At 40.5% G+C, this 25,202-nt stretch overlaps 1 protein-coding gene across 3 annotated transcripts in view; it reads left to right on the top strand.

The window, feature by feature from the left end:
* Window positions 1–23,472, top strand: part of aagab (alpha and gamma adaptin binding protein) — a 53,149-nt gene extending 29,677 nt beyond the window's left edge. Inside the window, exons 2-11 of one of the 3 annotated variants that reach the window (XM_072278031.1) lie at window positions 2,295–2,485; window positions 4,760–4,856; window positions 10,928–11,017; window positions 11,893–11,967; window positions 13,558–13,641; window positions 14,734–14,813; window positions 18,297–18,378; window positions 18,472–18,576; window positions 19,563–19,612; window positions 22,579–23,472. In XM_072278031.1, coding sequence (XP_072134132.1) covers window positions 2,295–2,485; window positions 4,760–4,856; window positions 10,928–11,017; window positions 11,893–11,967; window positions 13,558–13,641; window positions 14,734–14,813; window positions 18,297–18,378; window positions 18,472–18,576; window positions 19,563–19,612; window positions 22,579–22,656 — 932 coding nt within the window. In that variant the 3' untranslated portion in view covers window positions 22,657–23,472. Of the gene's footprint in view, window positions 1–2,294; window positions 2,486–4,759; window positions 4,857–10,927; window positions 11,018–11,892; window positions 11,968–13,557; window positions 13,642–14,733; window positions 14,814–18,296; window positions 18,379–18,468; window positions 18,577–19,562; window positions 19,613–22,578 lie in introns of all 3 variants that reach the window. The other 2 variants (XM_072278030.1, XM_072278032.1) reach the window with 2 other exon arrangements.
* The last annotated feature ends 1,730 nt before the right edge of the window (window positions 23,473–25,202 follow it).

Below are 25,202 nucleotides of genomic sequence, written 5' to 3'. Positions count from 1 at the left end.
AAAGGGCACAGCCTTAGAATAGAAGGATGTCCCTTTAGAATAGCGATGAGGAGTAATTTCTTTTGCTGGAGGGTGGTGAATCTGTGGAATTCATTACCATAGTGGATGTGGAGGTCAAGTCATTAGGTATTCAGTGGGTTCCAGTTAATTGGGCTACATCAGGATCAGTACACTCTGCCCCAATTAATCGGCTGCCCAAATAACCAAAGTTCCGTGGAAACAGTAACAAAGGTATAAAAAAAGACAAACTACCAATTATCTGACTAACAAATTATGCATTTAAATGTAATACAGAACATATAAAACTACCAATACTACTGGTGGTTATCCTTCATATCTGATGATGACAGGAACCCTGTGCAGAGGAGTTTTTAACGGGGAAAGTCCATTGCATGGGGGCAGTTCGACTCTCTCGACCTCGGATCTCGGATGTCCGGATCCAGTGATATGAGTAGACGTCACTACTGGGGTCTGGTTGCAGTGGATGACCATGATTTCTTCTGTGCCCTTTCACACCCTTTGTTCTCCAAGGAGCATTACAGAACTGCCTTCCTGGCCGTTGGATTTCACCGTAGATCATAAAGTATCTCATTTGCCCAGTCCGCTGGAGCTGACTTTGCAATCTAGGACAAGCATGTTCCTATTTCACCAGTGTATGACACCTGCCATTACCCTGACCTGGTTTGGCCTGCCTGTTGAAGCCATGTACCTGGTGTGGCTGCTATTACATGCAGATAACTACTTGGAGCCACAGGTGAGAGCTGAGTGTCTGATGGGGACAAAAGATAGCATTCTAGATGATTATCAATACCTTCAAATTCTTCATAGTTTCCAACTTGTTAAAGTAGTGAAATTGTTTCAGTTTCATTCCTGTACGTTTTTGGCATCTCCAAGTGCATGAAATCATAGTAGGTGAAACAATTCTGAATGGTCTTGCTGCTTATCACAAACAGGAGAATATCTGCAGATACTGGAAGTCCAAGCAATACTCACCCAAAATGCTGGAGGAACTCAGGCCATGCAACATCTATGGAAAAGAGTACAGTAGACGTTTTGGATCAAGACCCTTCATCAGGACTACTTATTTACTGCTAAATCTCTGTATAGTTCTCTGTAATTTAGTGCTTCAGCATCGTCTTCAAAGTGAGAAATTAAAACTAATACTGACTGCAGCAGCTATAAAATTCCCGAAGAATTTATGCCTTGATACAACTGTAGCCAGTTTTGAATTATACAGTATATAATGCAAACTGCCACTAGCTGACTAAAAAAATAAATGCAATTTTAATTTTCCTTGAATTACAAAAATGACAAAAACTGCTGAATCAAACATGAAAAAATGTGCAAACACGAGGAATTCTGCAGATACTGGAAACTCAAGCAACACACATCAAAGTTGCTGGTGAACGCAGCAGGCCAGACAGCATCTCTAGGAAGAGGTACAGTCAACGTTTCAGGTCGAGACCCTTCGTCAGGACTAACTGAAGAAAGAGCTGGTAAGAGATCAGTTAGTCCTGACGAAGGGTTTCGGCCTGAGATGTCGACTGTACCTCTTCCTAGAGATGCTGCCTGGCCTGCTGCGTTCACCAGCAACTTTGATGAAAAAAATGTGTTATCTTTTGATGGCTGAAATTGAGAGAGTCTAATTTTTAGACCATAAATCATAGGAATAGAATTAGGCCATTTGGCCCATTAGGTCTGCTCCACCTCTCAACCCCATTCTCCTTCCTTCTCCCCGTAACCTTTGAAACCCTTAGGAATCAAGAAACTATCAACCTCTGATTTAAATATACCCAATGACAAACATCTGTGGCAATGAATTCCATAGATTCACCACTCTCTGGGTAAAGAAATTCCACTTCATCTCTGTACCAAAGGGATGACCTTGTATTCTGATAAATCTAGGCTTCACTTTCTTCTAACCTCCAAACAGTTATTTCTCCTCTTATATTCTTGGAGGTATTATGTGATGGCTACATTCACCTAGCCACGATATGTATGATTTGATGGTGGTAACTGTCGGCAGACAATGCATCCGTATTGTGATTGTATTCATCAGCTGCAAGTCTTTTTCCAGTAGAGCAAGGGTTCACAACCTTTTTTATGCCATGGAGGCTTGGCATTAATCAAGGGGTCCATGGACCCCAGTTTGGAACACCCTGCATTAGGGATTAAGTTTGAAGCTGAGCAGGAAAGCCTCGGCTTTGTTCTTCTTCCTCTTCCCTACTGTGTATCAGATTAAACTTGACAATCAGTAAATAATTCTCTTAAAATTTTTGATCTCCTATTTTTAGACATTATTGGAGCCGATGACATTCCAGAGTACACTGGCCCCAGGAATGTAGTCCGATGCTACCCATGGACCATAGATAACAAGTATTACACTGCGACTGTTCAGCTGTGTGTGGTGTCTGACAAATTCAAAGTGACAAAGGAGATTGCTGACTTGGTGGAGGCCTTTGTGATTTACTTTGACAGCACAACGGTAAGGAAAATCTGGTTCTTATTATATCTTTATTACCTCTGAGGATACAATATTACTTGTGTCCTGTGTACTGTGTAGGGATCAGGGAGCAGTTGACGGCAAGCCAAATCAAAAGTACTGAAATTGCAGTTTCTCAATTTGTACTCTGTAATGCAAGTGTAAGCAGCTCCAATTTCATTTGACCATTTTCAGTGAAAATGTGGGAGGTGTAAAGAAGTGATAAATTGAACTTGAACTGTACAAATCATTTCCACTAAACCACCCATGTTTAAAGTTAGTTTAAATCTTAGGCCACAGTTAGGCTCCTTTGCAGTGCAATATTGCTTGCTTAAGATGTACTGAGTGCCAGTATTATAATCTGGCATTTGAATTCACATGGGGAAATTTAGTGAAGTTACTAGTGAGCAGCTAAATTAAACACCGATGTTTTACAAAAAAAGTCCACATTATTATTTCACTCACATATGCTAGATTTTTTTTGCCACTTTTTTTTTTAGCCACTTTTTTTTTTAGCCAATGTTCTCCCAACTTCTCCGGAAAGCATTGACTCTTTGGTAGCACATTGTTCCATGGTTACTCAGTACTCATAGGTTCTTTGTCCTTCTAGTGCCTGGGTTCCCAACTTGGGATCGACAGATCCCTTGGTTAATAGTAAGTCTCATTGGCATAAAAAAGACTGGGAACCCCTGTTCTAGTGAATCTCAATTACACGTCAGCAAACATTTTCACTGCAAAAGCTGGAGCCAAATCGACTATGGTGCTCTCAGAATCAGAATCAGGTTTAATACCACTGACATATCGACTTCCCCTTCCTGAAGTCCATACTCAGCTCCTTGGTCTTACTGATGTTGAATGCAAGGTTGTTCTTGTGACACCACTCAACCAGCTGATCTATCTCACTCCTGTATACCTCCTTGTCACTACTTGAGGTTCTGCCAACAACAGTTGTGTCATCAGCAAATTTATAGATGTCATTTGAACTATGCATAGCTGCACAGTCTTGAGTGTAAAGAGAGTGGAGCAGTTGGCCAAGCATGTATCTTTGAAGTGTGTCGATACCGATGTCAGCGAGAAGGAGATGTCACTTCTGATCTGCACTAACTGTTTCATGACATCTTTGTTAAGCATGGACTTTTAAGAGGGTGTTGCTGGATATATTTATCTATACCCAGGAAAACAGTTATAAATCCCTTCCTGTTTTCTTTGTTCAGATTGAGTAATTCACCAGGTAGGATTCCTAGTACCTACCGTGATTTAATAATTGAGACAGCTTGAACAATCAGGTAAACCTAGTTACCTCTAATAACAGATTGCTGTCATAGCCAAGAGTATTAGGATTAGAGTCAAGAGTGTACTTGTACTTTATGCCCTTCTTTGTCCAAATCAATTTTCTGTACATGGAAGGAAATTGGAAAATTTTCTCTTCTACTATTTTGTGATCTGATTGAGAACAGTAAACAGATTGTTCTTTTTGCATATGTTTGTCCTCAGTCACAATGAAAGCTTTGTATCCTTTGTCAGTAAGATTCCACTTCTAAAGTGGACAGCATAATTCTCCTGCTGCTATACCATGCTCACACTTTACATGACAAAATTAAAAATTGGCTAAACCATTCAGAAATCATTCTAATTCCACATTTTTAAGATGTCCTTGGGTGAAAACTCGATGCTGTTAACTTTGGTTGTTGTTGGAGTTCAAATATTTATATCCCATGGTGGGTACTTCTCTAAACAATACAGCATAGAGCAACTTTATTGTTTCCATCAAGCTGCCCAACAAAGTTTTCTTGAACCGCTCTGCACAATATTGCAGTTTCCCAGTTTCCGTGGAATTTATCAGAGGAAGTGATTCCTTTCAAGCTGGGTATCTGATGTTCTATCGGTGTGGGATTCCATTTAAAGTGGCAAGGTAGTGCCACGGTTAGCATAATGCTATTTCAGTGCCAGCGACATGTGTTAAATACTGTGCCTGTATGTAAGGAGTTTGTATGTTCTCCCTGTAATCGCATGGGTTTCCGCTGGGTGCTCTGGTTTCTTCCCATATTCCAAAGACATACGGGTTAATAGGTTAATTGGTCAAATGGGTGTAATTGGGTGGAGCGGGCTCATTGGACCAGAAGGGCCTGATACCTTGCTGTATTTCTAAATAAAATAAAATAAATTAGTTGTGTTTGGGTGGGATAAAAGTGTAGGGATTTCCTACACATTGACAATTTAAATATTTCTTCGTGTTTTCCTTTTGATATTAATTTGAAATGTTCTTTTGTCCCCCAGAGTTCTGGTCTTGATGAAGTATCTACTTGGCTTCCCCTAACTCAGGAATGGTCGCCTGAAGTTTTGATTCTGGTGTGTGACAGGGTTTCAGACAATGGTATTCGCTTGGTTTCTACTTTTGACATTAACTACAAATTTGGTATATTGAGTTGATGATTTGTACTATAGTCTGGCTCGCCACATCGAGAGCTGGAAATTGTTGGAAAGATTTGGTTGCATTCAGGTCATTTAGAGATGCGTGCGTGTGTGTGTGTTTGTTTATATTATGCCCCAAAAAGGAAACAGTTTAATGAATAGAATGCATTATACAGTTTGGTACTTGATTAGTTTGGAGGGAATATTTTGAGCTTATTTTTTGTTCAAAGTAAACTTATTAGCAAAGTACACCATATACAACCCTGAGATTCTTTTTTTGCAGATAATCACAATAAATACAAGAAACACAATGAAAGAATGAATGCTCCCAGCAGGATGAACAACCAGTGTGCAAAAGATAACAAACAATGCAAATAAAGAAAGAAAGGGGATAAAAGAGATAATAAATAAACAAACAAACAATAGATATTGAGAACATGAGATGAAAAGCCCTTGAAAGTTTGTCTGTAATTTGTGGGAACAGTTCATTGATGGGGCAAGTGAAGTTGAGTGAAATTATCCCCTCTGGTTCCAGAGCGTGATGATTGAGGGGTAATAACTGTTCCTGAACATGGGTGGTGTGGTTCCTGAGATTCCTGTAACTCATTCCTGATGGCAGCTGTGAGAAGAGAGCATGGCTTGGATGGTGAGGGTCCTTGATGATGGATGCTGTTTTCCTGCAATAGTGCTCTGTATAGATGTGCTCCATAGTGGAAAGGGCTTTACTCACGATGCACTGAACCGTATCCATTACATTTTTTAGGCTTTTCTATTCAAGGGGATTAGTGAGTTCATACCAGGTAGCGATACGACCAGTCAGGATACTCTCCACTGTACATCTATGAAAGTTTGTCGAAGTTTTAGATGTCATGCTGAATCATTGCAAACTTCTAAGTAGGTGGAGACATTGCCACCAATGCCACTTACTTGTGACATCTGAAGATCATGAACATTCCTGTCACAGTTTGGTGCTAATGAAGACAACCTCTCTTGAGATATGAGTAACTTTAATTATAGAACATAGAGGTCCATGGCCTACTCCACTGCCATGATGAGGCTACACTCAAATTCCATTTGGATAGCCTGCAACCTGCTGGCATGACCATTGATTCTATAACTGCTGGTAATTTCTCCCCTCTTACTACTCTTTTTTTCCATTCCTCCTTCTGGCTCCCTTCTTGCACTTCTCAACTGCCCATCACCACCGCCTTCCCTTTCTCCTCTGGCTTACTGCCCTCTCTTGTCAGATTCCTTTTTCTTCAACCTTTTACCTCTTCCATTTATCATCCCCCAGCTTCTTACTTAATCCCCTCTTCCCATGCACCCACTTACCTTCCACCTCACCTATCATCTGTCAGCTTGTACTCCTTCCCCCCCCCCAAACTTCTTACTCTGGCTTCTTTCCCCCTTTCTCCCCAGTCCTGATGAAGTTTCGCAGCCCGAACATGGACTGCATATACCTCTCTATAGATGCTGTCGGATCTGCTGAGTTCCTCCAAAACTTTGTGTGCGTGTCCCTCAATTATAGTATTGTCACTAAACATCAATCACTGTCTGGACTTGTACAAAGGAATGCCATTTGGGGGTAGTACTGTTGCTCATCAGAACAAACTCAGCAATGTTTGGCATACACAAGGAAATTAGAAAAAAATAAGTTTTAACTTCATATCCCTTCTAACATAATGTGATTTGAACATTGTTTCTTTGCTTTTATTTCTAGCCAAGGTCAGGGTGAGGATCATGTCCGAATACTATTACTTTGTCACATCCAGTACTATGGACATGTATTACTACTACTTAGAGGAAAGTAGTGCTCACATTTTGAAAGGCACCACTTATCTTGAGGATCATACACAAGAGTTAAATGAATATTTGACCATGCTATTAGTAATTCTTCTGCGTTTGGATTGACAACATCCATTAATAATCCGATAACATTCAGAAATTCCCCAAACAGACATTTTATCCAAGCTCTATCACAGGAAGAGATTCCCAGGTGGAGAGAGGAATCCAATTGAAAAATTGCCCATAGCTTTCTTGAAAAAACGTAACATCCCCATTGAATGTTGAAAATCCCTGACTCATGATTGCTCATAGTGGAGGAGGAGTGTATTACATCCATGAGTCAGAAGCACTCAAAAACCCTTTGAGGGCTTCTCAAATGGTAGAAGGAATATATCAACTCACAAACCACCAAGTTTATTGGGCACCATCTATCCCATCTGCAGAAGCATTCATATTTGGCCTCAGCAGTCACTTCGGAACCCACAAAACTGCTGAAAGCAATTCATTTTCTGTTTTGAGCATCTGCCTGTCTTTTTAAATAAAAGATAAAAGAAGCACTAAAAAAAGTGTTAAACCCTCTGGCCCAGAATGTTCAAGCAAAATATGTACTTTGCTTGGAGGTGGGGCGTGAGCCCATGATAAACTCCATTGCTTCTCTCCGATTTGGGTGTTGAGCATGTAAGTCCATGATCAACTCCATTATTTCTCTCTGATTGAGGTGTCAAGCAAGGTTGAAGTTCTCGAGGACAAGAGTGGAGGACAGGCGGGTGTTTGGCGCTGTCTGCCTGCGTTTAACCAGTCTTTCTTTCTCTCTCTTACTTACTAGTTGCTTCGGAGGAAAGTGCACGATTCTTGGGATCCACGTTGCCAGGATTTATTGGCAAGGCTGTGGACCCATTTTGGGGAACTTTGAGGTTATGTTGCATTAGTTCCTGGATTCTGGTTGCTCTTTTTCTGTGTTCGAGCAGTTTGATTGAGATGATCGATGCAGGCTGAGGCACCTCAGTGAAGAATGGCCCTGCAGCCTGCATTGGCTAGCGGCACGGCGTGGTGCTGAACTGAACTAAGCTGAATGCTACTGGTTTAATGTTTGATATTCTATGTGGTGTTTGCTCGCTTTTTGCTGTTTGCACAATTTGTTCTTTTTCATGCATTGGATGTTTGATGTTTTCTTGAATGAGTTTCATGCTGTTTCTTTGTTTGGTGGCTGTCTGTGGCCATGAAAATCTAAGATGATAAATGTGCTTTAAGTCTTAAATGCAAGCACAAATAAGGTAATCACTTGAGCTTTTGGTGGTTAGCTGAAAGGACCAAAGGAAAAGAGAAAAGCTCATTTTGTAATAGGAACACAATTTTTTTCTTTTATTGTGTGTGGGCAGGCAGGGACATCCCTAGTCCACTGCCAATAGCACCAATACTCTATCTCAGCTTAGACAAGACATTAGATTTGTTTTCCCCTCCAAATTGAAGGTACCCATATCTACAAAGTTTTAAGAAATACAGCCTCATTCATGTAGGGAAAAATTCTACCATTGTAATCTATGCATCCCTCTATACTTCGTAATTAGATTTTTTTACTTAGCCTTTTTGCTGAAGGTTAGAATATAGAACTTAGAACAGGCCCTTCTGCCCATAATGTTATGCTAAACCAATTAAATTAGTAATCAAATTGAGCACAATTGAGAGCATCCTGACTGGCTGCATCACTGCCCGGTATAGAAACTGTACCTCCCTTAATCTCAGGATTCTGCAGAGAGTGGTGAGGATAGCCCAGTGCACCTGTAGTTGTGAACCTCCCATGATTCAGGACATTTACAAAGACAGGTGTGAATAAAGGGCCCAAAGGATCACTGGGGACCCGAGTCACCCCAACCACAAACTGTTCCGGCTGCTACCATCCGGGAAACGGTACCGCAGCATAAAAGCCAGGACCAATAGGCTCCGGGACAGCTTCTTCCACCAGGCCATCAAACTGATTAACTCGCGCTGATTTGAGTGTATTTCTATGTTACATTGACTGTTCTATTTATTATAAATTATAAATTACTATGATTGCACATTGTGTACTTAGATGGACATGTAACATAAAGATTTTTAGTCCTCATGTATATGAAGGATATAAGTAAAGTCAATTCAATTCAATTCCTTCCATTTTCCTCACATTCATGTGCCTGTTTAAGTGTTTTTTTAAAGTTCCTAATGTACAGTATCTGCCTCTACCACCCCAGGCAGTGCATTCTAGGCATCCACCACTCTGTGGTTTAAAAAAAAACTTGCCCCTCATGTCGCCTTTGAAATTACTTCCTCTTACCATAAATGCATGCCCTCTTTTATTAGACATTTCAACCCTGTGTTTGCAGTTTGTTGTCATTTGCACATTTGGTTGTTTGTCCTGTTGGGTACAGCCTTTCACTGATCCTATTTTGTTTCTAATATTTACTGTGAATAGGAAAGTGAATCTCAAGGTTGCATACGGTGACATACATGTACATTGATAATAAATTTGCTTTGACCTTTGAATTTAAACTGGAGGTGTGTTGAAACTGGGGGCATGTGTATTTAAGTGGAGTTGGGACTGATTTGATGAATTACATGGAGGATAAGATACAGGAAATCTGGATGAGCTTGTTTCTGAAGTGTAAAGGATAGGAAGCCAACCAGTAATGTACTGGAACAGTCAAATTAGGTGCAGCATTTAATTATTTAAATAGAAAATGTAATCACTTCAGAAATTCATTGTTTTTTTAAAAAATGGCTAATGAAAATTCAGTACAGTGCAGGAACAGATCCTTTAGCCAATAATATCGGTGTCAACCATAATGTCAATTTAAACTGCACATTAACTACACATATCTATATCCCTTCTTTCTCTACTGTTGCCTGGCTGTCAAAATGCTCTTAAACGTTGCTCTCATATCTGTGTCTATGAACTCCCCTGTGTGTCCATTTCAGCCACTTGTCACTCTTGTTCTTTAAACTTTTCCCCCTCTCCTCTTACAGCTATGGTCTTGGGTAATTTTCATTTCCACCCTTGAGTAAAAAACTCTACATTCTGCCCTCTTTATGACTGTGATAGTTTTATATACTATCAGGTGCTTTCCCCCCCCCCCACCTCCATCACTCCAGAGAAAAGAACTAAAGTGTGTCCAACGTCCACTCGTAGTAATACTTTCTTAATTCAAGCAAAGTCCTGGTGAACCTCATCAGACCCTCTCTAAAACCTCACATCCTTCCTGTAATGCGGTGAGTAAAACTACACACAGTGCACTAAATGTGGCTCAACTAAAGTTTTGTACAGCTGTAACATTACTTTGTGCCCCAACCAATGAAGGCCAGATTCATTTCCCAATACAGTGACCCCTTCCGTAGATAATACCATTGGGCAGGAAGTACAGGGTCCTTAGGTCCCACATCACCAGATTCAGCAACAGGTATCCTTCAACCATCAGACTCCTGAACCAGCATGGAAATCTTTACACACCTGAATTCTGAACTGATTTCCACAACCTACAGATTCACTTTCAAGAACTCTACAATTCATGTTTTCATTATTTTTGTTTTTATTTGCCCAATTGTCTTCTTTTGCACATTGGTTATTTGCCGTTCTTTGTTTATGTATATTGTTCCATAAGTTCTATTTTATTTCTTTATTTTCCTATAAATACAAGAAAATGAATCTCAAGGTAGTATATCGTGGCATATGCGGTACTTACTTTGATAATAAATTTACTTAGACTTTTGGCTAGTTGGTCTGTGTGTGCAGCTAACAAATTTTGCTCCATCTAAGCTTCTGGTAGCAGTGGAGTCCCCATCAATATTGAAGAAGTAAAAGTCACCCAGGTCAACATCTGCATGTAATCTGCCTTCATTTCTGTTCCTATACCTCCTGCTGACTCTTGGGAGGTCTATCAATAGGGATAAACCCATTATTGTGTTTGCACCTTTCTTATTCCTGAGCTCTGCCCATATTGCCTTGCTGAATGAGCTGTTCAGGCATCCTCTCCAGATGCAGTGTGAGTGACATTCTCCATGATCAGTCGTGCAACTCCACCATCTCGTTTACATTCCTCTCGGAAACAGCTGAATCCTGGAACACCGAGCTGCTATTCCTGTCCTTTTCTTAACCAAGTTTCTATAATGGCACCTTTGTCTTTCCATGTACTTGTGCCATGTATTTGGGTTTAATTAACAGTTATACAGAATAGTTAAGGTTTTTTTTGGGTTATCTGATCACCCTTCCTCTCCTAGGGGTAAGCAGACAAGCGGCACAGCAATGGTGTATTCAACATGGTTTTGAATTGGTGGAGCTCAATCCAGAAGAATTGCCAGATGAAGAAGGTGAGTTTGCATTTTCAGAATTATTATTACAGGATATCAAGAGCTGAAATGAATGAGGAGAATTATTCTCTATGCATCATTATGTATCGTGTTGTATGACTTGGGCGATCATGGTCTTCAATCTGTGTCAGTGGGGAAGATCTTCTTCACACTGATGTTCTTATTCTTTTCTCAGTCTGTGGCCATGATTGTTCTTGCCAAATTTTTCTACAGAAGTGGTTTGCCATTGCCCCCTTCTGGGCAGTGTCTTTACAAGACAGGTGACCCCAGCTATTACTACACCCTTCAGAGATTGTCATGGGCTAAGCATGTAATACACCTTTCCCAATGGTGGCCTGCAGGCTAGTGGAGGGAAGGTGTGCCTTACACCTCCTTTGCTGGAAACATATCTCCAACTTATCTCCACCCCACTACCGAATTAGAATATCACTGCTATAAAATCAATGGTTTGAACTGAAAACTTCATTTTGTTACAACAACTTTCTATGGTCCATCTTTTCTGTCCAGGTGATGCTAATTGTCATTGGCAATGCCTTGTTCCTAGTGATCCAGTGTGTTGTGTCTGTGTACCTTCCTTAGCTGTGGAGAGCATTGCACTTGAACCTGTTTCTTTCTGAGGAAATAGCATAAGTTTTAATTCAGTATTAAACCATCAGAAACTCTGTGTGACTCTTCCTCATTCTTTTTTGGCCCAGGAGAATTCAAGTGAGCTCTGAAAACTTAATCACTACCCAGGTTTTGTTCAGCAGATTTAGCCTGTACAAATAGGTTGTGTTAACTTAATTTTTTTAAATGTTGTATGTTGTTCTTGGACAGAAATCTTTAGCTTGGCCTTTGCAAAGAGGTAATATTTACAAACTGTTTTATTGGCTTAGATGAAATAACCAGTACTGCTGATCATGCAACAATTGGCGAGAAAGTGTGGTCATTTTTGTGGGAAGACGTGAAAGGTAATAAAGGGAAATGTGAAGTTATCTACTTTGGTAGTAAGGGTAGAAAATGAGAAGCTCGGTTAGTATGCAAGCGCAAATAGTGACAGTTACAAGGTTTATTGCAAGAGGGATTAGGTACAATTCTAAGGAAAACTTACTACTAGTAAACAGGACAATGCCCTCCATACCCCTACCATCCATTTACCTGTCCAAACTTCTCTTAAATGCTGAAATCGAACTCGCATGCACCACTTGTGCTGGCAGCTCATTACACACACTCATGACCCTGAGTGAAAAAATTTCCCCTCATGTTCACCTTAAATCTTTCATCTTTCACCTTTCACCCTTAACCTCAGTGGAAAAAGCCTGCTTACATTTACCCTATCTATATCCCTCATAATTTTGTATACCTCTATCGAATCTCCTCTCAGTCTTCTACATTCCAAGAAATAAAGCCCTAACCTATTCAATCATTTCACATAGCTGAGGTCCTCCAGACCCAGCAACATCCTTGTAAATTTTCTTTGTAAGGTATTGAAAGGACTAGAGATTAGCCAATGCCATACTTGGGAAGTATATCTAGTATATCAACAGGAAAGTGAGCATGAAACAGGAGAGAGTTTACCTTTTTTAATAAAAGCACTTTAACAATGATCGAAAATCAATGATGCAGAAATACAAGAAAATAATTATACTGTCCATGGTTCAAAACTGTATCCAAGTACATATCTTAGCAATTCATTGCATAATAATAATGATCCATGAAATTGCAGATCCTGGAATCTAGAGCAAAAAGCAAACTGGTGGAGGAACACAGCAGGCCGTGCAGCATCAGCGGGTGGGAGGGAGGAATTGTCAGAGCAGAATGGAAAGGAGAGGTAACTAGTTTACAGTTTAAGTTCAAAGTACGTGTATAAAGAAGAGAGGGCACGCTGGTAGGTGATAGATTCCATCAACTCCCCCCCCAACCCCCCACCGTTATTCCTTTGTCTGCTTTCCCATATCACCCTCTATCTTCCAACTCCTCCCCCTCCTCCATCTGCCCACCTTTCCTTAACCTTGGTGCACCTTTCAGTTACCAGCTCCTGAATCACCTCTCCCTGTCTCTTTAGCTACCTCCCTCTCCACTCTCAGTCCTGATACAGGGCCTCAACCCAAAGCTTTGAATTTAAGAACGTAGAACAGCTGTGGAGGTCAACTCACTGGGTAGATATAAAGTGGGGTTTGATAGGTTTTTGATGAGGAAAGGCATCAAAGGTTACAGGGAAAAAGGAGAATAGGGTTGAGAGGGATAGTAAGTCAGTCATGTTGAAATGGTGAACATTCTGCTCCTATGTCTGATGGTCTTATTGTCTAACCGTACAACACAGTATGGGCTCTTTAGCCCATGATGTTGTGCGGACCTATATAAACCTACTCCATGATCAATCTAACGCTTCCCTCCGACACAGTCCATAAACCTTCATTTTTCTTACATCCATGTAACTACCTCAGTCTCTTAAATGTCTCTATTGTACCATATTTGTTTCCTGTTTTGTATTTTCTTTGAATTTTCATATTCTATAGAGGAATATTAAATAACATTGTGAATTATTAATATCCACACAGATGACTTCCCTGAATCCACTGGTGTAACGAGAATTATTCAAGCCTTGAATGCAAATGTCTGGTCAAATGTTGAGATGAAAACAGGTTTGAAATGCAAATTTTTTAAAGGATTATTATTAAGAGTTTAGTTGAGAAGTAGAGCTCTTCAAACTGAATCAAACTCATCAGTCCTAGATCATTACTTTGTCCCGCTGTTAGAATAATAACTATATTGCTCCAGTCTCCACTCCCTTCATCCTCGGGGTATCTGTGAAAATACAAGTTATGACATGAACTAGAATTGAAACCGTCCAAACATAGTAGTTCCTTTGGAATTCATGCAGCCAACGAAGAGGACTTTCAACAATAGCAGAGCCTGGTTCACTACACTTGAAATGAAAATGAACTTGGATTGTTGAATATAGCTTCCTTTTGCATTAGTAATCAAGAATAAAAAGTCGAGGACGTAGCCTTTCAAATCTATTCTGCCATTCAATATGATCATGATTAACCTGCCTAAGGCCTCAACCTCCGTCTCCACAGCCCCCAAACCATTTTTGTACTATTTATTAGTTTTGTAATATATAGTAATTTTATAGCTTAGCATTGTATAGCTGCCATTAAATAATAAATTTCACATCATATAAATAATGATAATAAATCTGATTCTAATCTTTCAAAGATTTGTAGTCTGAATTTCACAGTGAAATTTAGTTAAATAGGCTAACGTATTAACATATCTTCCACAATGTCTTTATCATGGGATTTTTAGCTTGCTAGTATTAAATGATTCCTTTATCCATGCTGCCCAAGTGTGAAATAGTTGTCTGCTCTTCTACATTCCCCTTTCAAAGGCTGAATTTCAGTCTGTTATAAGGGGAAGTTTTAAGTACCTTTTTTTTTAATTTGTAGAAAATGATGGATGTTAGCCAGATTTGTAAAGTTGTGATGCCATTAAAAGCTGTGCTTAAAGTCAACTTGGGGGCACCTGTCCTCAGAAATATCTGATCTATTTTTGATCAGATTGATTGATGGGATGATGATGCCCATTTCTGAAGTGTTATTGTTGGGACTCGAGTGTAAGCCCACAGGTGTGGACTGGTTCAAGACAAAACATGCTTACAGTCACGATCTTAATCTGGCATCCTAATATTTGATGAAACATAAAAGAATTTATGTCCGCTTTTTCTCTCTTAGATAGGCCTCAGGATTTTGGAATTCTCAGCAGTCTAACTGGTGTGCTTGAAAACAGTGGAACGGAAGCAGAAACACAAGAAGTAAGCGATTCTGTAATAATTAACTGACGTCCAGATATGATTGCAAACTGCAATACTCTACAAGCATTTCAGTTGATGTCCTAGGGTGTCAGATATGTGGAAGAGACAATTACAATGTTTGAACGGCATTTAGGCAGTTACTTGGATAGGAGGAGTGTAGGGGGATAAAAGCCTAGTGCGTGCAAATGAGATTAGCATTGATGGGGATCATAGAACGGCACAGTACTGTACTAGTGAATCTCTGGTGACTTTGAAATGAGATTGTTTTAGCACACTATAGGCCCTTTGCCCACGATGTTCTGCCAAACTTTTAACCTACTCCAAGATCAATCTTCTCCTTCCATCCCGTGTGGCCCTCCATTTTTCTTTCATCCATGAGGTGTATAAGATGATGAGAGGTATAGATAGTGTGGATAGCCAGAGGCTTTTTCCCAGGGCTGAAATGGCTAACACGAGAGGGCATAGTTTTAAGGTGCTTGGAAATAGGTACAGGGGGGATGTCAGAGGTAAGTTTTTCACACAGAGAGTGGTGGGTGCGTGGAGTGCACTGCCAGTGACGGTGGTAGAGGCGGATACTATAGGGTATTTTAAGAGATACTTAGATAGGTACGTAGAAAAATAGAGGGCTATGCGGTAGGGAAATTTTAGGCAGTTTTTATAGTAGGTAACATTGTGGGCCGAAGGGCCTGTAATGTGCTGTAGATTTCTATGTACCTATCAAACAGACTGTTAAATATCCCTTATGTATCTTCCTTTACCACCAGACCTGGCAGCACTTTCCACGCACCCACCACTGTCTGGGTATTAAAAACTACTTCTGATATCCCTCCCCTATACTTTCCTATCACCTTAAAACTATGCCCCCTCATATTCTGCCCTAGGAAAAAGTCTCTGGCTATCCACCCTGTTAATGCCTCTTATCATCATGTACACCTCTATCAAGTCACCCCTCATTCTCTTTCGCTCCAAAGAGAAATGCCCTACCTCGCTCAACCTGTCCTTATAAGACATGCTCTCTACTCCAGGCAGCATCCTGGTAAGTCTCCTACACAGCCTCTCTAAAACTTCCACATCCTTCCTGTAATGAGGTGAACAGAACAGAACACAATAAAGGTCAGCCTGCCAGGAGTGAGCAAGGTGAACCGAAAAATCTTGTTTCTTTACAGTTCTGTGAATCTTTGATTTAGTTCAGTGGACCAGGCCAAGCTGTTAGGTAATATTGTAAAACATTTGCCAATCAATATTTGCAAGTGCCCTCTGGGTTATTAAAGCTTTGATTATTGTGCTAAGCCATTAAGCCCATAAGAGACTAACTTACATTCCCAGTCAATAATGATGTAGCTGGCCCCAACTGAAATGCTGAAAATTGACCTTCTAAACCCTGGATTATAGCAGCAAATAATTAACCAGGGTTCACACTGCTAACTGAGAGACTTTAACTTGCTGCTGTAAAGTAGTCCTTCATTGACTTGGGTGGAACACTGTTTGTTGCTGTCCAACCTTGCACATGAGCAGTGTTTGCTCGGATAAGGATCTTTACATATAAGATCATATCACTGATCTGTTCCACTTCTCTGAGGATGGTCAGCTTGTCGTGAAGTGCCTTGTGAGTTCCTGAGGTCCCAAGAGTGATGCTGTCTGGAGTTTAGCCATCTGGCATTTAGCTCCTGGAACGGTCACCCATGGTGCGAAGGTCAAAGGGGAGGATCCAGACAAAGAGCGATTCAACCAAGACCTCAACGGTGGAACTGGCGGAAGATGATAACACATCACAACAGCAGTGAAAGTGGAGGAAGGCTGCAGCAGTAAAGACCCCTAGCTGCCTTGCATTCAATGGCACTGGACCCTGTTCCCGATCTATTAAGGACCATGTGATGGCTACCCATGCATCATGTTAAACAAAGTCACATACAAGTGTTCTCCATTAAGGGAATCTGCCCTGACATCCCAGATCAGGTCTTGTGGCGAAGGGGGCACGATTAAGAGGTCTGGAAGGCCCTCAGCAGAATAAGTGCATCCCACATCAGCCTCTGCAGCCACCCGAGGACCCACCAATAGACAACCCCTTACGACAGGGGTTCCCAACATTTTTTATGCTATAGACCAAGAAGTAGAAGTAGAAATAGAATATCTTTATTGTCATTGTTGTGGTGCAATGAAACACAATTTAGCAGCTCAACATTTTGCAGCATGACAAATATATACATAAAATAAACTCTAAAACCTCAGGAGTGCAGTCCAAAATTAATAATATATGGATGGCGGGGTAGGACTATTGCATACCTGCCACTCCTGGAAGTGTGATGCATTTAGCTGCTGCTGTCTTAGGAGGGGGGCAGGAGAAGGGAAGGGGGTGTTATACATTTCACTGCCTGTGGGTAGAAGCTGTTAAGGAGTCTTTTTGTTTTCGTCCTTAATGCTCTGTATTTCTTCCCAGAAGGTAGAGGGGAAAACAGGTGATGTCCAGGATGAGTGGGATCCTTTGAAATACAAGTAGCCTTCTTTTGAAGTCTGCCAATATAAATGTCTCTGAGGGAGGGTAATGTGCCAATAACCTGCTCTGCTACCCTCGCCACCCGCTGCAAATCCTTCCTGTTCTGTGCCACTGGCAAACCACACTGCACAGCAATACGTCAGGAGGCTCTCTATAGTTGTCCGATAGAAGTTGATCAGCAGGTGATGAGGGAGGAGAGCGTGCTTTAGCTTCCTTAGGAAGTAGAGCCTCTGTTGGGCCTTCCCCACCTGATAAGAGATATGGGCAGTCCAGGTGAGGTCAGCCGAGATGTGGACACCGAGGAACTTGAAACTCTCTACTCTCTCCACCTCTTTCCCGTATATGTGCAGAGCAGAGTGCTGGACGCGCTTTGATTTCCTGAAGTCTACTATCAGCTCCTTGGTTTTTGTGATGTTCAAGTCCAGGTTATTATGACAATACCATTCTGTCAAATGCTGTATCTCCTCCCTATAGGCTGTCTCATCACAGTCTGATATGACACCTATTAGGGTGGTATCGTCAGCAAATTTGACAATGGTGTTGGTGGAGTGAATGGTAGAGCAGTGATGGGTGAAAAGAGAATAGAACAATGCCACTAAGCAAGGGGTGGACAGTGGACCCCACCCCTTCCTGCCTTGGAAAAATGTCATACTCGACTCGAATGATCTGCACTGCTATTACTGATCTATTGCATCTGAAGCTTATAAAAACTAATGTTAATGTCTGTGTCTATGAGGTTGTTACCAAGAAACTGAGTAGAGTATTCTTAAACTAAAGAATGATTGGAATGTGAAAGTTGTTACTGCTTTGAGTTTCGGTTAAGCTGAATAGTCTGTTTCTTTGCTGTTTGCTTTTTGTGTAAGTATGTAATTATCAAATACTATTGCCCAATTAAGGGTGCGTTATATGACAAACTTAATGCTGTATACTTAATATTGTGTATGTCTGCTCCTGAGCGATCCACTCAAGCACTATTCTGTTTTCTCCAGTACCACAGACTTACAGAACCTGATGATGAATCACTTACAGAGGACACCAACAGGACGTCTCCTCAGACCGACAGTGTTATAGGTATGCTATATCAAATCTCTCCTTTTCCCCCCAGAGTATTGTTAATTTAATCAGTATTCAGTTCATGTTCTGTCTGCTTGTTTTGTCTAGCAGATCCAACATTACACTTGGATATCCAAGAGCTTGCCACTCTTACTACAGGCGAAGTTGATTGTGAAAATTTTGAGCGTTTATTTGAAAAGCTTAAGCAAATGAAAGGTGGGTCTTGCTTTGGAAACAGTTTTCACAAAAGTTATGGAAATTCATCTTTCTGTGACATGCCTCAACTCAGTTACTGTGTAAGCAGTCTGCTTATCTTAGGATATGACCTTTGAGCACTGTTCTTCAGGAACTTGGAATGTTGGTGTGTGTGAGACAAAATATTTAAATCAGTAGCATAGCGATTAGTGTAACACTTTGTAGTGCCAGCGGTCAGAAGATCATGGTTCAACTCTGCCACTGTCTGTAAGGAGTCTGTACATTCTCCCACAACCTCTCAGGTGCTCTGGTTTCCTCCCACTCTGCAAAGATATGCGGGTTAGTGAGTTGTGGACATGCTATCTTGGCACTGGAAGCCTGGCAGTACTTGCAGGCTTCCCCCAACACTTCCTCAGACCATGTGGCTGTTAATGCAATTGATGCTTATCATTCTGTTCAATGTACATCTGACAAATAAAGATAACCTTTCATCATCATCATGTGCCATGTTGTATGACATAGGCGATCAAGGTTTTTGACCATGATTGTTCATGGCAAATTTTTCTACAGAAGTGGTTTGTCATTGCCGCCTTCTGGGCAGTGTGTTTACAAGACAGGTGACCCCAGCCGTTGTCGATACTCTTCAGAGATTGTCTGCCTGGCGTCAGTGGTCACATAACCAGGACTTGTGATATGCGCCAGCTGCTCATACGATCTTTAATATTGAAGTTTAAATTTATATTTTGCGTACTCTGTATTTTTGACATTAATGAGTCACAGAATAACATTGTTTTTACAATGGAACTGATTTCTTATTCGGCTGAAATTATAGTTTCTACTTAATTTGTGAAGATTTAATGATGGTTCTGTGTTTTTTTTGGGAAAGTGTTAGGAAGAGGAGTAGAAGAATTGTATCTGAAGTGTGCATTGCTGACATATGACTAATGGTCTGGGAATCCTTCCAGCTCATTGTGTAACATGACTAACTCTTCGTTTTAAATTGACAGACAAAGCAGCAGCATTACCTCATGAACAAAGAAAACTTCATGCAGAAAAAGTGAGTGCCTATTTGTCAACTTTTAGGAAAAACTCCAGATGTTTATACTTAGTGACAGTTCTGTCACATTACCTCACGGGTAAAGTAGGAAATAAAGTGCCTAAGGCTTTGCGATTAAAGTATGACTAAGTAAATATACACTATAAACAAGTTTTATTTTGGTGATGGGAAGTTGCCAAACTCACTTGTATATACTGTATTTTGCGACTTCTCTTGCAGTCTATCGCTGCTCCTGTTTGCTACCCACATAACTTCCTTACTTTCTTTATAATTTATCAATGTTGGTTTGAGGCAAAGATTTCCAACCACTATCACACTTTTACTAACTTCCACCTGAATGCTGCTTGTGATTAATCCTGTCCATTTGCCCGCTTGGACCAGTGGATGGATTGTGGCACATTACATCATTGTGGCCTTGTGTCGTAAGACCATAAAACTTAAGAGCAGAATTAGGCCATTGGGACCCATTGAGTCTGCTTCTTAAAGGGTCATTACTAATGTCTTCCCAATTTCTTCAACTACCTCTTTCAGAACCCTGGGGTGTAGTCTATCTGGTCCAGGTGAAAGGTCTACCTTCAGACCTTTCAGCTTCCCAAGCATTTCTCCTTAGTAATAGCAGCTACACCCACCTCTGCCCCCTGACACATTCAAATTTCTGGCAGATTGCTGGTGTCTTCCACAGTAAAGATTGGCGCAAAATAGTTACTAAGTTAATTTGCCATTTCTTTGTTTCCCCCATTGCTACCTCTCCAGCGTCATTTTCCAGCAGTCCGATATCCATTCTTCTCTCTCGTTTATTCTTTATATATCTGAAAACACTTTATGTATCCCTTTTCTATTCTCGGGTAGCTTACCTTCATATTTTATCTTTTCTCTCTTTATGGCTTTTTAATGCCTTCCCAAACCTCCTAAAAGCTTCCCAAACCTCTAACTTCCCACCAATTTTTGCTAGATTTTATGTCCTTTCTTTTGCTTTTTTGCTGTCTTTGACTTCCCTTGTCAGCAGTGGCTGCGTCATCAACCTTGTAGAATACTACTTAATCTTGGGATGTGTCTAACCTGCGCCTTCAAACTGCTCACAGAAACTCCAGCCATTGCTGTTCTGCCATCATCCCTGCTGGTGTCCCCTTCCAATCAACTTTGGCTATCTCTTCTCTCATGCCTCCACATTAATACTGATACATCTGATTTTAGCTTCTCTCTCTCAAACAGCAGGGTGAATTCTATCCTATTATGATCACTGTCTCAAGGGTTCCTTTACCTTAAGCTTTCTAATCAAATATGGTTAATTACATAACACCCAATTCAGAATTGCCTTTCCCTTAGTGGGCTCACCCACAAGCAGCTCTAAAAAGGCATCTTGTAGGTATTCTACAAACTACCTCTGTTGGGATCCAGCACCAACCTTATTTTTCCAATCTACCTGCATATTGAAATCCCTGATGATCATTGGAACATTGCCCTTTTTACATGCCATTTCTATATCCTGTTGTAATTTGTAGCCTACATCCTGGCTACTGTTCAGAGGCCTGCCAGTAACCCCCATCAGGATCTTTTTTGCCCTTGCAATTTCTTAACCCCACCTACAAGGATTCTACATCTTCCGATCCTATGTTGCCTCTTTCTGAGGATTTGATTTCATATATCCAACAGAGCCACAACACCCTATCTGCCTACCTGCCTGCCCTTTGTGTATCCTTAGATGTTAAGCTCCCAACTATGCTCTTTTAGCCACAACAGCACACCTACCAATCTAACTGCACCACAAGATCATCTACCTTATTTTGTATGCATTCAAATATAGAACATTCAGTCCTGTATTCATCATCCTTTTTGATTTTGCCCCATGTTACACTTCAGCTCATTCAACTGACTACAATTTTGCCCTATCATCTACCTGTCCTTCCTCACAGTCTCATTGCATCTACTTTTATACCAACTGAAGAAATAATGAAGTGTAGCAGATCATTCTAATTATAGAAACATAGAAAACCGACAGCACAATTCAGGCCTGTCAGCCCACAATGCTGTGCCGAACATGTACTACTTTAGAAATTACCTAGGGTTACCCATAGCCCTCTATTTTTTTTAAGTTCCATGTACCTATCCAGGAGTCTCTTAAAAGACCCTGTTGTATCTGCCTCCACCACCATTGCCAGCAGCCTATTCCACGCACTCACCACTCTCTGCGTAAAAAAAAAAAAATTACTCAACATCTCCTCTGTACCTATTTCCAAGCACCTTAAACCTGTGCCCTCTCAATTAATAGTTGTATTAATTTATATAAGCTGAAGAGCAACATTCAACCAACACTATACTTGGTTAAGTGTTTACTGTGAATAATTTGAGAATGATGTAAGTTCAAGCTGTGTGTATGAAAATTTGGGAAGGCATAGCTGATCTATTAAAAAACATTAAGTAATCTTTTGGTATCTTTATCTTAACACAGTGCATTTGCGAAGGCAACAAACATGTTACTTCAGTATGTTTTGTGCCTTTATATCAGTCTTCCAGCATTTGAAGATATTTTTTATTTTGTCTCTGACGTAGATTAGTTAACATTTTTTAATCGCTTGTCTCCACCCTGCAACGATTTGGATGTCTATGTGCAAAAAGAAGTGTGAAATAAAGAATTATTGTTGAAAGTAGCAATGTTTATCAAGGAGACCCACCTCAACAAGCTGGCAATATTGATATTTACTAAAGATCACTTGCAGTAGAACAGATGAACTGTTTAACCAAACTTGCCAAAGATATAACTAACTGGTGCTAACAGTGCAATAGATATATTAACATGCATTGTGCAAAGTTTTTTGTCTCATTTACACGTAACTGCACTTTTCTTACGCTGCCTCTTGGAAAACGTCCTCTTGTACTCATCCTGGTGGTGGTGAAGAGCTGATATTTGCAGATTACAGAAAGGATTTGTTTACTGTACTCACGTCTAGACCCATTTTATTTGGCAGGTTGCTAAAGCTTTTTGGATGGCCATTGGTGGAGACAGAGAAGAGATTGAGGAGCTGTCTGATGAAGAGAATAATTAAAAGCTGGACCATTTTGTGGCTTTCCAGGTGAAAGATGGTGGTGTGTTGGGCCAAGGTGCTGCTCGAGCCTCTTATTAGACATTTCACTCTCAATGCTGTTAGGCCAAGACTCCTCATGTAACTTCAGTGCCAGCACTGTGACTCAGTGTTTTTAATTGTGTATAAGATATGGATCTTCATTTGTGTTTCCCCCCCCTCTATCTCAGTCATACTTATTCAAGGAAAGATATGACTGAAGTAGTCCTGTGGGAAGAAACACTGTTTACCCCCACCCACTCTTTTCTAAGGTACACATTCTTTTAATATTCTACATTAGCTTTATGAAATTGTACTCCAGGTAGATAGAATTGGAAGTGTTTCTTGTGTCCAAAAAACTGCTCTGGTAAATCAACCTGGCTCTTCTAATTCAGTTTCCGCTGGGTAGATAACCACAGCACAGACCTTCCCTTAACTGCGTGGCATGCAGTCAGTTTTCATTTAAAGTTGATAGGATGGTGGTAGAATTGAGGATGATGCCTTGTTAAGTGTGCGCTTGGGTTTGCTGCTACCATATTTATTTGGGAGTCTTACCTATAACCATGCTACTGATGATATGAGAATACTTATTATTGATGCCAGCTCTTTAAACTGGAGATCTTCCATTCCCCTCAGAGCTAACAACTCTCACCATGATGGAAAAAATAATTCATCTCCCCAAATGACATAAGTTAATGTTCGATTAGAATTAAATAAGCATTTAAACAAAATGTCAATTGATCAATAATTCTAAACTTTGTCTGATATGGGAAATAAATAAACTCTGCATGTGATCCTCTTTGAGAATGTTTTTCTATATGCACTCTGGGTAAGGACAAAATTGAATCATCGCCCCTTCTTTGCAAATGCTCAAGTAGTGATCATCGAGGCCCATAATATAAATTGTTTCGGGTGCTTGTTGTTCCATTGGTAAATAGTCTACTTCACTGCCATTCACTTCACAATTCAATAACTTGTTTCTACTGAACCTTTCTTCAGCTCAACCCATTTAACCCCTACAGCTGTACATGCTGTAATCCTTAATCTGTAATCTATGTAAATCCTCGAGCAAATACAATATCTTGGGCATTTGGAGATCCTTGAGTAAAGTTCCACCAACAGAAGAATTTGCCTCATAACTTGGCTTTGTGTATATTTTACATGAATCATGCTTTAAGATGTAAATGCCTAAATGTATTTCTGGACAGAGAGTATGGAGAGATGCCTTGAGACGATAGATAGATTATACCTACTGTTCGTTATGCCGCTGGCCTTCAGGGTAGCACTGAAGGTCCTCCATCTCTGGTGGTGTTCAAGGCTTCCTTCACCATGTTAGTGGCTTGGTTTTCACTGCTCAGTCCTGCAGGTTCCAGGTGGAGACTCAGGAATACTGTCACACTCAGATGTATGATTCTTCATTGCTGTTTCCATAACAAATTTGTTTACCAGTCAAGGTGGTTAGCCCTGAGCTGAACCCCTGAACTTTGAGGACCAATCTTGGTCTGGCCTTTACCCTTTGAACTGTTTGGCATGGATGACCCTACCAAGAGCCAAAGCATAAAGCACCGACTCCAGCCAACATAGCTCTTCAGGTCATTGAGATATGCAAGCCTCCAATCCCTCTCTTGGAGGAGATAATCAACAATGCAAAAATATTATTGTTCCTGATTACTTTTCCTGTAGGGAAGATTTGGGGGAGAACTTTATTACAATTATTAACCTAAATTTGATACCACATTTTTGCAATTTCTGTAAAAATGGGCCTTTCTTTTGTTTACTGAAGGCAGTGGATTATAAACCTGCAACACATTTATTTTAAACAAGTATGGTCTCCAAAGTTCTGTCTCTGCATGATGGGTTGTTGAATAGAGACATAGAAAACCTACAGCACAATACGGGCACTTTGGCACACAATGCTGTACCAAAAATGTATGTACTTTGGAAATTACCTAAGGTTATCCATAGCCCTCTATTTTTCTAAACTCCATGTACCTATCCAGGAGTCTCTTAAAAGACCCTATTGTATCTGCCTCCACCACCATTGCCGGCAGCCCATTTCACACACTCACCACTTACTACGTAAAAAAACTTATTCCTGACATCTATGTACCTACTTCCATGCACCTTAAAACTGTGCACCTGAATGTGACAGTTCCTAATGCTCAATGGCATTCTTATTTTGTTTTGAGGAGAGTATATTGTAAAGAAGAATGCAGAAAATTGGATAACCTCCTGAATGCACTTTGTGAAGAAGGCAAATGCAATGTTAGCATTCATTTCAAGAGGACTAGAATATAAAAGCAAGGATGTAATGCTGAGGTTTTATAAGTCTCTGGTGAGGCCTCATTTGGAATATTGAGAGCAGATTTGGGCCCCTTAAGAAAGTATGTGCTGACATCAAAGAGGGTTCAGAGGAGGTTCACATGATTGATAGGTGTATCGTATGACTGACTGATGGCTCTGGGCCTTTACTCACTGGAATTTAGAAGATTGAAGGGGGATCTCTTTGAAATCTACCAAATGTTGAAAGG

This window comes from Mobula birostris, chromosome 14 (genome assembly GCF_030028105.1).
Source record: "Mobula birostris isolate sMobBir1 chromosome 14, sMobBir1.hap1, whole genome shotgun sequence".
NCBI classification, from domain to species: Eukaryota; Metazoa; Chordata; class Chondrichthyes; order Myliobatiformes; family Myliobatidae; genus Mobula; species Mobula birostris.
Note: the sequence above shows the minus strand (reverse complement) of the source record. Positions and strands in the feature narration are given on the sequence as shown.